This window comes from Pteronotus mesoamericanus, unplaced genomic scaffold, assembly GCF_021234165.1.
Source record: "Pteronotus mesoamericanus isolate MK-2021 breed Mesoamerican mustached bat unplaced genomic scaffold, CSHL_Meso_final scaffold_85, whole genome shotgun sequence".
Lineage (NCBI taxonomy): Eukaryota > Metazoa > Chordata > Mammalia > Chiroptera > Mormoopidae > Pteronotus > Pteronotus mesoamericanus.
The window spans coordinates 59,738,775-59,751,778 of record NW_026555329.1 but is presented as its reverse complement, the minus strand read 5'-3'; the positions used below and the strand labels follow the sequence as shown (position 1 = coordinate 59,751,778).

General features: G+C 37.7%; 1 protein-coding gene across 3 annotated transcripts in view; it reads left to right on the top strand.

Annotated features, from left to right (window-relative positions):
* LOC129062876 (alpha-aminoadipic semialdehyde synthase, mitochondrial) overlaps positions 1 to 13,004 on the top strand; it is a 70,482-nt gene that overhangs the window by 22,849 nt on the left and 34,629 nt on the right. For 2 of the 3 annotated variants that reach the window (XM_054563914.1, XM_054563913.1), the window contains 7 exons: positions 5,332 to 5,399; positions 5,498 to 5,644; positions 6,542 to 6,620; positions 6,743 to 6,870; positions 8,787 to 8,935; positions 10,146 to 10,268; positions 10,888 to 10,999. In XM_054563914.1, coding sequence (XP_054419889.1) covers positions 5,332 to 5,399; positions 5,498 to 5,644; positions 6,542 to 6,620; positions 6,743 to 6,870; positions 8,787 to 8,935; positions 10,146 to 10,268; positions 10,888 to 10,999 — 806 coding nt within the window. The remainder of the gene's footprint in view (positions 1 to 5,331; positions 5,400 to 5,497; positions 5,645 to 6,541; positions 6,621 to 6,742; positions 6,871 to 8,786; positions 8,936 to 10,145; positions 10,269 to 10,887; positions 11,000 to 13,004) is intronic. The other variant, XM_054563915.1, reaches the window with a different exon arrangement.

The window sequence follows — 13,004 nt, the reverse complement described above, 5'->3', positions numbered from 1 at the left end:
AATATATGATTCAATTGATATTTCAAATCAATGGGGAAAATAAGGCTTATTCAATATAAAAGGTATGCATGGATCACTATTACTTGAAATAAAACCAATATAGAGCCCTATTTCACACATTATTCAAGAAATATTCAGGTGAGTTAAAAATCAATATGTAAAAATCTAAGGAGTTTTAGGAGAAAATACAAACTAATATTTTTCTTACCCTGAAGTAATATATACAAATCTAGAAACTATAAAGTAAAATATTGACAATATGACTCTATTAAGCATTTAAGACTATATGGTAATATTCATGTTAAAAAAGTTAAAGGAGAAGTAATAGAGTAGGAAAGTATTTGCAACACATCTCTAAAAGGCTAAATAGGTGTTTGTTTTTTTTTGAGGGAAAAAATTCTACAAACATTTAATCAAAAAATGATAAAGAATACCAAAAAGTCATTTAAAGCTTTTCTGAAAATAATAGAAATAGGCAAGAAATATACAAAAAACATGCTTAGTTCCAACAAATAATAAACTAACAATTAAAATAACACATCATTGTCACAGTCAGGTTAATAAGTATTAAAAATATTGGTAATATCAAGTATTGGTGACTGTGAAAGGAACTGGGTATTCATAGACTCTTTTTCTTCATCTTCTTAAAAGCAGTCCCTTTGGCATATCTTGCAGTGCTGGTTTGGTGAAGGTATATTCTTTTAGCCTTCTTTTGTCTGAGAAGCTCCTGATTTCATCTTCCATTTTAATTGAGAGCCTTGCTTGGTAGAGCAGTCTTGGTTGCAGGCCTCTGCTTTTCATGACTTGGACTATTTCTTGCCATTCCCTTCTGGCTTGTAGTGTACCTGTTTCTCCCTTGCTTCCTTAGGATTCTCTGTTTGTCTTTGATATTTGCCATTTTCATTATTCTGTGTCTTGGAGTGGGGTTCATTGGGTTCCTCTTGAATGGGACCCTCTGTTTTTCTTGGACTTATGTGACTTTTTCTCTCCTCCAATTAGGGAAGTTTTTCATCATTACTTTTTCAAACAGGTTTGCTATCCCTTGCTCCTCTTCTTCTCCTTCTGGTATTCCTATTATACGGATATTACTACATTTCAAGTTGTCCTGCATTTCCCTCAATGCCTCTTCATTCTTTTTGAGCCTTTTTTTTTTGTTTGTTTGTTTTCTTACTCTTTCTGGTACCTTTTTCTACTTTATCCTTCAGCTCGCTGATTTGATCCTCAGCTTCATCTAGCCTGCTTTTGATTCCCTCTACTGTGTTCTTCAATTCAGAAATTGTATTCATTTCTTCTTGTCTCATATTGATAATTTTTATGTTCTTTTTCATGCTGATATAGTTTGCAGTAAGTTCCTCATAGTTTCCCTGTAGTTTTTTGTATTTCTCTCTGAGCTCACTGAGCTCATTGAGCTTCCTTAGAATTGTTGTTCTGAACTCAATATCTAATAGTTTACTTGCCTCTATTTCATTTAGTTCTCTTTGTGGGGATTCCTGCTTTCCCTTTAACTAGGAGGTGTTTCTTTGTCTTCCCATTATTTTGTGAGGCTCTTTTTTTTTGCTTCTGCTTCTTTAAATTAATCTGTCTTGATTGCCTGATATTGTGGTATAAGCTTCTCTGGTAAGAGACCACTGTTTTCTCTTTCTGGATATGCCTCTGATGATGTCCGATATTGACCCTGTCTGACCTTAGTCAGTCTGTTCGAGACTTCCAGGAATCTACTGTCTGTGGCTGTCTCCTTGAGTCTTTAATCTAGTCACTCTGCACTCAGCAGGCCAGCTTAGAGCCACCACTGGGCAGGGCAGAGTCCCTACTGGTCATGGGGCTATTGTGTCCTCTCACACTGCCGCCGCTCATGGGAGTGGTCTGCCTGAGCTAGATGGCTGCTGCCATGGGGGATGAGTCAGCACTGGGATTCCGCCAGCTACTCTCTCAGTTCTCTTCCCAAAGCATCCTTCCCCATTCTCTCCTGAGGCATACCCAGCCTATTCTGCACCCACCTTTGCCAGAGCTCAGGGTAAATAGCTGCAAACAAAAATTTATGTGGTGGCCATTCAAATGGCTCTTTGTGTCTCCAGCTGCCTGTCTCTAGCAGAGACCAACCCAGCCGCTTTTCGCACCTGGCTGTTACCTGTGTACTTTTTGGGTTCTGGTGCTGTAGGTTGGAGATGCCCGCTTATGGTTTAGACCCTGCTCTTCTCAGGGTGATCCAACTGGCCTTTTCAATATCCTTCTGGTGCTGCCGCCTGTGGGTGCCCCACCCGCCTTCTCCAGTCTGTACTGCACTCCTCACCATTTAGGTTGTGCTAAAGCTGATTCTTCTGTCTACTAGGTTATAAGGCTCCTCTCTTGCTATTGTTCAGTTGTTTGTTTCAGGTGATTTCTCCACAATTTACTTGTAATTCCAGGTTGGTCCTGGTAGGTGGTCAGTGTGACTTCCACTGACTTCTCTCCATCTTGATTCTAGGCTCTGACTTTTTAGATGGTTGTGTTAGGAAGCGCAGAAGGAGAGGTCAGTTTGGTAATGAGAGTCAGGGGAATAGAAAAAAAGGAAAAAGGAAAAAAGTTACAGGTGTGGGAGCAACAGAGGAGCAATCTAGAAAGGTTAGCTGGAGTTTGGGAAAACTCTGTCATATATATATATTTATATAATATATTATATGTAATATATAATATATAAATTACTCTTCACGAAGGATAGATTTGATTTTAGAGAGAGAGAAAGTGAGGGGAGAGAGAGAAACATCTATGTGAAAGAGAAGCATTAATCAGTTTCCTCCCATACGTGCCCCAACCATAGATTGAACCCATAGCCTAAGTATGTGCCCTGACTGAGGACTGAACCTGCAACCTTTTGGTGTGTGGGTTGACACTTCAACAAATTGAGTCACCTGGTCAAGGTGACTCTGCTTTATTTTTGTTCTAGTTAGCACTTTGAACCTTGTTTAGCTGAGAAACACCATATGTTATAACCATCAGAGTAGACTACATGAAGGTCTGTAATTATCAGGACAAGTAGCCAGAAATTTGTATGGATACAGGACACTAAAACACTATCATCCACCCTGACATAACTGAGCACTCCTCCCAACAGCTGCAGAATACATGTTCTTTGCAAGTCACTTGGAACATTGATTTAAACATTCCATATACTGGGTCACAAAACAATTCTTAATAGGTTTAAAAGCTTTGAAATCATATATTATGTGCTCTGACTATAATAAAATTGACTTAGAAATTATAATAGAAAGACATATAGAAATTTTCCAAATATTTGAAAAATATGCAATGTGTTTTTTTTTTACTTTTACAAAATGTTTTCTTTTTTTAAAATTTATTTTAATTTATTTTTTCAAATACATTTGTCTCTGCCTACCCCCCACCACCTTCTCTTGCTCCCTCTCTCCTTCCCTCCCTCAGCTCTTCCCCTTGGTTTTGTCCATGAGTCATTGCTTTTATGTTCCTTGGCTTGGCCCTTCCCTTCCTTTTCCCCTGCCCCCCGTCCCTCCTTTCCGCTTGTCTCTGTTGATTTCTTTTCTTTTCAGTGTTGCTGGTCTTATTTTCCTTGCATCTTTGTATTGTTGGTTAGGTTCCACTTATAGGTGAGATCATACGGTATTTGTCTTTCGCCCCCTGGCTTATTTAGCTTAGCATAATGCTCTCGAGTTCCATCCATGCTGTCTCGAAGTGTAGTAGTTCTTTTTTTCTTTCTGCTGCGTAGTATTCCATTGTGTATATATACCATGGTTTTTTGATCCAATCATCTACTGATGGGCATTTAGGTTGCTTCTCAGACCAATCCTTGAAAGACACAAATTACGAAAACCAATTAAAAAAATGGAAAACTTAAATATCAAAGTATGAGATAAATTCTACCCATAGACATTTATCAAGGGAAATGAATTATTTTTGGTACAGACTTATTTATATATCTTCATTCATAATGTTGTAGAAACAATCTAAATATCCATCAGCAGAAGAATGGATAAATAAGTTGTGGTATATCCATAAAATGGAAAACTCAGCAAGAGAAAGAAGCAAACTACTCATACACACAAAGTATGTATGAATCTCAAAAATATTATGCTGAGTGAAAGCAGGCATATAAAAAAGAGTATATACTAATAATGTAATTTATATGAAACTAAAAGAAACTCGTTTACACAGACAGGGATAAGATCAGTAATTGTGTGGGACCAAGGGTTAGGGAGGACTGACTAGGGTGATGAAAATATTCTGAATCTAGATTATATTGATGTTAATATTGTTGTATACATTTGTTAACAGTTATCAAACTATGCACTTTGAATTGGTGTGTTTATTGTGTATAAATTATCCCTTTAAAAGTTGAGTTCAGAAAAAAGATAAAAGAAAATTTGGTAGGGATTTGTACAGGACAAGTTGTATTCCTAAAAAGAAGAGGATGGATGCTGAGGCCTTTGCTATAGGCATGCTGAGTTTTTTCTTTTTACAGGGCATTTAAATTGATAAATCCATAAGATGGATGGTTAGGTGTTGAAATAAAATATCTGTGTTAGAGATTCAGATCAGTATACAGAGAATACTTGAAATTTAGGACTGGATGAGATTAGCTACATACATACATACATACATACATACATATATACATACATACATACAGCAGAGATTCAAGAGAGTTGAGGCCCAGGACAGAATCCTGAAGCTGACTAATGTATAAGGAAAGGGCAGAGAGCATTGATATAAAAAGAATGAGCATAGGAAGAGGGGCCTACAGAAATGTAGGATGAAAAATTTCAGATTAGCAATACAGATGGAAGAGTGTTTCAACAAAGAGGGGCTATACATTGCCAAATGCTTCTGACAAGTCAAGATCTGAAAAGTACCTGCTAAGTTTAGCTATTTTGGTCACTAAAATTGCTGATGGGGATCATGGGGTTAATGGTGACTTCATTTTTGTTTGTTCATTTTTATTTTGGTGTGGGAGGAATGGAAGATAAGAATAAGCCAATACAGGGAGCTAGTGAGAGGAATAATTTACGAGTGGATTTGTTAGAGAGGCAGGAAGGGATGGGCTGTGGAACAAAGGTGAAGAGCTTATCCTTAGAATAAGGACACTCATTCCATTTTAGTAGGATTGAAAGTGGAAGGAAGAGGTGAGGATGAAGCTGGTTTAGTGTTTTTCAGGGCAGAAAGGTTAGGGAAATGGATAAAACGATAACAGGGACCCTTCGAAATCTGAGTAGGTGTGGTCTGTGTTTCTTCAGAGCCCTGGGCAGGTTGAAGAATGGGCAGAGAGAACAGTTTCAATTCCTCTCAACTAATGGTCTTTCTATTGGTCTGATTCTGCAATAGGGATGATCAACATTTTACATGGAATGGGTTTAAGACTCCTTGCTTTGGGACATCACACACCTTTTATGGTGAGATTTTATTTTATTTAAAAAAATACATATCACTCTTTAAGAATTGAAAAATGTCTCAGGTTGTAGACTAACTTGAATTGTGTGCTTGCTTTCAGCACATTGGCATGGCTCATAACTATAGGAACAGCAGTCAGGCTGTGCAAGCTGTCCGTGATGCTGGCTATGAAATATCTCTGGGTTTGATGCCCAAGTCGATAGGGCCCTTAACATTTGTGTTCACAGGGACTGGTAATGTATCTAAGGTAAATCCCACCTGTCTTGTTTCTGTAAAGCAGCCTGGAACTCTGACACTAACCCAAAGGATGTGGGCATTTTGTGGCATTTCAGAGCCCTGCCATTCCACAGTTGAGCATTCTATTTTAAGTACTTTTCTTACCAATGTACCTCTCCCATAGTAAAGAGCAGCCATGGTCCAAACTTATGTTTTTTGCTTTTAGTTGATTCCAAACTGTGAGAGGTTTTGAATGTTTCTTTCTTTCTTTCTTTTTTTTTTTAGAGGAATAGCTCATTTTTAATGGTGTAAAGCTCTGTTCTTAGGATGATCTGTTTTACCTCCATAACTGAGATGTTCGAACATTTGGAAGTTACCCAGAATATAAATTTTTGAAGTGAGATGTTAGGAGACTTAATTCAAGGCCAGAATTGATAAATTTTTCTTTCTGGGGTGGTTTTGAGAACACATTTGTGACTCCTACCTGCCCCGCCCCAAATGAGAAACGTGTAATTGCAAAATAGATCTTTCTTCAAGGACAATGTTTTACACAAAGGACATCACTATTTGTATTATGCTATGAGATAAGCATCTAATTTCTTTTTAGGAACTATAATTTCCCCACTTGAAATAATTTCTGCAATGGAGCAAAAAGTAAATAGAAATATTTTATTGTGCTTTCATTTCTAAATACATAGCAATGCTGGATAAGTTAAGTAAAAAATTTAAAGCCCCTTCCAATGCATGGTGTTCAGACTGCAGGCTGTGAGCGAGAACCTCATCTGAACTTTGATGTTGCAGTCCTGGTCACAGGGCAGGGCAAGTGGAGCTGTATATATTGCGGGAAAATTAGTTAGAATCTTTGCAGGAAATCATGTTGGCTCTTTTCCTATTTATTTTTAGATTTTTACTCATGTGTTATTTACAGGGAGCCCAAGAAATCTTCAATGAACTACCCTGTGAATATGTGGAACCACATGAATTAAAAGAAGTTTCCCAAAATGGAGGTAAGAGGGCGAGGATGACTATATATATTTTTTACTATTTTTTAGTAGTTTCTGTGTTACAATATTTCATCACCATAAAATCATTTGTCACCCACTTTACTAATTTCTTTCTCATCTGCAAGACCTGAGGAAAGTGTATGGAACAGTGTTAAGTCGCCATCATCATCTTGTCAGGAAAACAGATGGTGTATATGATCCTGTAGAATACGACAAATATCCTGAGCGCTACATAAGTCGTTTTAACACTGATGTGAGTATCATACTCAGCTTTTGAGTTGGTTGTTCATGATGCACTATAACCAGTCTCTTTCCAGGAGAGAAATTCTGAATGTGTACATTGTTTTTCAGTTCCCTATATTTATTGACTGTTGTGATATTACGAGTTGGGGCTTAAGGAGTTGTTGACTTTTATTGATATTTGGAGTGGACTTTGCAGAGAGGTGGTGTTGGTTTCTGTGGCTGTGCTATTTGCTTCAATGTCTCTGTTTCTCCTTCAGGTCTGGCATACCCAGTAACTCTAAAACATTTCCTGTGGATTACTGTTTTCTGTATTTATGGTGGACTAATTGGTATTGTTAGCAAAACGCAGTGTCTGTGAGGTTAGATCTCAACACAGGTTTATGCCTTCTGTGGCCATGAATTGCAATCATAACCTCAGCCAGCTGTCTTGAAATGCATGCCATTGATAACAGGGCTCCTCCAGGGTGATACAATGAGGCTGTCTAAGCATAGGCCCACACCCACTGCACAAAATAGTTACTTACAATTAAAATCCATCTGAAGAAGGCACACTGCCCTCATCTTATAAGAAGAACAATATGCTTTTGTGTTTTGAAGTCATTGGTCATGCAACAGTCCCCCTCAAAAGAAACCAACAAAATAAACAAAACAAGAAAATGCAAGCATATATGGTGATAAGGAGTATCTTAAATAATTATGAATTTGAAAAATATAGCATTTTTAGACTCTGGCATGAAATTTAGTGTTTAGCATGTAAAGCATGTTATACAGAAGGACTCTTACCTGTAACTTGCAAATTCTTGACATATCTGAGACAGAAATATTACAAAACTAGTCTCAAACTGAAACACTTTGAATTTAGTAAATTTCCATCCTTTTCTTTTTTTTTAAATTTATTTTCTTTATTTTTTCAAATACATTTATCTCTGCCTTCCCCCCACCACCTTCCCTTGCCCCCCCCTCAGTTCTTCCCCTTTGGTTTTGTCCATGAGATCTTGCTACATGTTCCTCAACCCTCCCATTCCCTTCCTTTTCCCCGTCCCCCGCTCCCTCCATCCGTCTTGTCTCTGTTTGTTTCTTTTCCTTTCAGTGTGGCTGGTCTTATTTTCCTTGCATCTTTGTATTGTTGGTTAGGTTCCACTTATAGGTGACATCATATGGTATTTGTCTTTCACCCCCTGGCTTATTTCACTTAGCATAATACTCTCCAGTTCCATCCATGCTGTCGTGAAGTTTAGTAGTTCTTTTTTTCTTTCTGCTGCATAGTATTCCATTGTGTAAATGTACCATAGTTTTTTGATCCCATCATCTCCTGATGGGCATTTAGGTTGCTCCCAACACTTGGCTATTGTCAATTGTGCTGCTATGGACATTGGGGTGCAACCATCCTTTCCTCCCCATCAAGAAGTATTGGTGATTGGCTGCATTCTAAAACTTAATCATTACCTAGTTACCATGTATGCATGATTGTGGCACATTTGTCTATGGAGCTTAGTGATGTTATCTGATTTAATTTTTACAGTACTTCTCTGAGGAGGGGGTATATATTATCCCCACCTGGCAGGTAGCCAGACTTAGAAGTTAAGGTAGCCTGACTTAGATGGTGCTGTACTGATTGCTGAGCTACAAATAGAGTGCCAGGTCCCCTGATTCTCTGTGTTTCCTTTTTCTTGGCTGTGTACCACATTAGAGAACCAGTATATTAATATATTTATGTTCATATATTTCTCTATCATGTGGAATTTTACACTGAATCTGGGTGGCTATTTATTGTCTTTGACCCAGAAGATGGCTACTGACCTGGCAAACAAAGTCAACTTGAAATAACACCAAATTATTTCTCATGCAATTTACTGATTGCTCTCTTTGCACACTGCATTGAAATACTCTGTTTTCTAGTTGTTGATCTTGGAACTTGCTTTACAGATTGCACCCTACACAACTTGTCTTATTAATGGAATCTACTGGGAACAAAACAGCCCTCGTCTACTAACCCGCCAAGATGTCCAGAGTCTCCTGGCTCCAGGAAAGGCTTCAGCTATTGGTGTGGAAGGCTGCCCTGCATTGCCACACAAGTAAGGACTTTCCTTCAGTGGTGATGGCAGTGTTTAGCAGCAGGAACCACTGTTAGGGCATCACACATAGGGGGTCCATGAATCGCAAAACTTGAATGTTGAGGACTTGTCTGGCTTATCTTAATTGACCTTTTGAGAGAATTTGATGGTTAACCTTTCCTCCTACTTGAAATCTTTCTCCTGTGGCTCCATATGTAGCTCAGGAGTAATCTCAGTGAGGTCCTTTCCAGCTTCTCCATTTCCATTCCTGTCCAGTTCTTCTTGTTTCTTTTTCTGAAACTCACCATCATTTATTTTCTCCCTCCTACTTGAACTTAATCTTTTTGAGGAGAAGAGCTCTATTTCTTTTGGCCACAAGTACTTAGGACCTTGCTGGAAAACAGTGTACATTCAAATAATTATTAAATATCCAATTAATTAATTAGTTGATAAATATTTATGGGACTTCTTGTCTGTTGGGCACTTTGCTGACCTAAAGGATAGAGAAGAGTATAGGCATGGTTGATACCCTCAGGCATGTAGCTGGCATCAACTCAGTGCCAAGAAAATGCCAAAGCAACCAATATCACCAGATTTTAGGAGAAAGTGGGAGCCTGGGCTTAGCAAAGCCTTAAGAGGGCAGAGTGAGGAAAATGAGATTTGCAAGTTACAGGACTGCTGCTTGCTAAATACAGAGCTACTCAAACACAGTTTAAGACACAGTAAATGGTACAGTCTAGCTCTAGTGTAGGGTTATATAAGTAAGAGGTAATTGGAGATTGGGCATGAAAACTGGTGTCAACCTCTGAGTGATTTCAAATGGTGGGCTGAAACACTGATTCATAATTCTAGAGATTCCCATGTAATAGCTTGTAAAATTATGTAGTACTAAGCGGGGTGGAGGGAGTTGACTAAGTAAGTTAAGTTTAGGTTGTTGACAAGGATATTTCTAGGAAAGGAATTTTTTTACCTTTATTTCTTTCCTCTTCCTCCTGCTCCTCCTCCCTCTCCTTCTCCCTCTCCCTCTTTTCCCTCTATTGTTCCTTGTGAAGCCTGAAACTCATAGTTGAAAGATTCTGGTTTCCCAGAAGAAATCAGTAGGAAAAAAAGCTAAGAGCCTAGTAAGCCACCTCAAAAATTGTTCCAAGCACCTTTCATTTTTATTAATTTTTAACTTTGTTGGAGACTTCAGAGAGCCATGCTCTGATCTAAGTATTGATGTTATTTTCAGACTTGTAGCAATATGTGACATTTCAGCAGACACAGGAGGATCTATAGAGTTTATGACTGAGTGTACAACAATAGAGCATCCCTTTTGCATGTATGATGCAGACCAGCATATCATTCATGACAGGTGAGTTTGCTAAAGTGGTCAGATAATGGGAGATACATAGAATTACATCATTTACCACATTTTATATACTAGTCTTAAAATACTCAATACTTTATATCATTATGAAGATCATGCAAATTTCCAAAGATGTGCTGAAACATATTTAAAAATTTGGTAGAAAACTCACATACAGATTTTTCTTTTTTTTCTTTAAAGATTTTATTTATTTATTTTTAGAAAGAGGGGAAGTGGGAGGAGAAAGAGAGGGAAACACTAATGTGAGAGAGAAAGATCCATCAGTTGACTCTCGCACATGCCCCAACTGGGGACCAAACCTGCAACCCAGGCATGTGCTCTGACTAAGAATCAAACTGGTGACCTTTCACTTTGCAAGAAAGTGCCCAACCAACTGAACCATACCAGTCAGGGTCCACATGCAAATTTGAATACTTATATTCGTATATTCTATATTAAAATTAGAGATGGGTTGCCCTAGAAGAAACAGTTTTCCTTGAAAACTCTTGTTTATTTTGTTACATACTTTGGCACAATATTACAAATGATAAGAAGCACATCTGGAAAAGTTAGAGCTTACAAGTAACATTTTGTACACCCAAATAGAGCATGTTTCTTCTTCTAGCGTTGAAGGCTCTGGGATTCTGATGTGTTCCATTGACAATTTGCCAGCTCAGCTTCCAATTGAAGCTACAGAATACTTTGGGGACATGCTTTATCCTTATGTTGAAGAAATGGTAAGCAAACTCAGAGCCTCAAGACAACTCCGTGGCTTTAAATAAAACTGTGACATAATCTTATCAATGTTCTGGTGTTTGGTAGTAAGAAATCTGTTGTAAAATGAAATGCCAGCCTTTCCCTTAAATACTTACTGACTGTTATTTTATCCATTCTGCTTCCTTGTCTCGTGGGGAATATGGTTGCGTGTCTTGATGCTTAATTACAATTTGCATTTGTTTCTCATTATGCATATTTTAGTAAGAATGTTCATGACATGAAAGATAAGATTGTCTTTGTTTTCAATTCTTTCTGTTCTCTAGATCAATTCATTGGGGCATTCTTAGTGTGCTGTGATTAATGGATTTGAAAAATCTGAAATACAGAAAATTTTGTTAGATTTTAGTCACTAACGCTTAGTTAAGGACAGCTTTTCTTGAGGTCATGTGTTTTTCACTGTGGTTGGTGATTGACTACTGAAATACTGTGTTATTTAAATTTCATTTACTTTGCCAAAGATAATATTTTTACTTCCAATATTTATCTTCAGCCTTCATACTAAACCTAGTTTATTTCTGTTGCTGATGATTGTCTACCTCTCAATGAGTCTTAAGGTATGAATCAGTGGCTATTGTCCTTTTCATCCATGGTTTCACTCTGGGGCTCTCACACTACGATGAGGGACATAAATAAATGAAACTTTATCTGTAATTTTCTTTTTTTTCACATATTATTTCATTTTGAACCTTTGTTTTTCCTCCTAGAATGCATCAGGAGGGAGATGTAACAGGCTTGAGAAAACACAGGCAGCATGCACTATTATAGTTGGTACGATATTATATTGCATCTACTATGTGTGAGGTAGCATTTAAATTATTTAATATATTTTAATTTTTTAAATACTTGTGACAGCCCTGTCTGGTAGTTACCATAATTCAACCCATTTTACAGATGAGGAAGCTGAGGTATGGAGAAGTTAAGGCTGAGAAGAATTTCAGCTGCCATGTTGGATCTGTAAGGTGTCTGCAATTGGTGGCATGAAACACAGACTACAAATGCCAGGCTTTACTGGAGACGTCAACTTGCTTGATGGCCTCCAGCTGGGCACTCGCTCTCTGAGCCTCAGATGCTTCACCTGTAACAGAAGTGGTTGTAATTTAAAATCTTAATGGTGCCTCCATTTCTAAAATTCTGTATTATAGATGGCTTAGTGGCTCAAAGGCATGTATATAAAAAATAATAAGTTTACCCAGATATTTACCATTTTTGATGACCTTTATTTACTTCCCTCTAGCATCGTTCCCTGCAGACTCAGTAACTTCCTTTAGAATGATGAGTGAATTTAAAAATTTCAGATACTCTCTTTTCAGTTCTAAATTTTCCATTTGGTTCTGTTTTTTTCTCCCTTTCTGATGAGACTTTCTATTTTAAAATTTATTTTTGTGTGTACTTTCCTTTGTCACCTGGAGCATATTTATAAAAGCTGCTTTATACTCTTTGCCTCACATTTCCAAAATTCTAAGTCAACTTGGAGTCAAACTTTTTGATTGTCTTTTATTCTAAAAATGGATCAGGTTATTGTTTTCTGTTTTTCTTAAGTTGAATGATTTTTTGAATTGATCTTGGATGATGTGAATAGTTGTGCTGTGGAGATTCTGGATTATTACATTTCTCTGAAAAGTATTGCTTTCTGGGACTTAGCAGGCAAGTAACTTGGTTAGACTTAAAGTGAAAAGTCTCTCACCTGAGTGGGAGGTAACATCAACAAAAGCTCAGCTCTTTCGTTTTTACTTAGGTTGCTGGTATAATCTGACCTGCACATGCTTAGTTCTGGGGTCATACAGTGACTTAGAACAGAGTTTATATGGAAGCTGGGCTTCCCTTTTTTTCGAATCTGTCCTTTCTGGCATTTTTGCCTCACACTCCAGAGACTGTGGGTACTCTAGGTTCCATTCCTGTTTCCTTAGATCAGAAAGTCATCAAGTTTGCTGCATGTTTTTTTCTTCCTCCTACCACATGACCCAT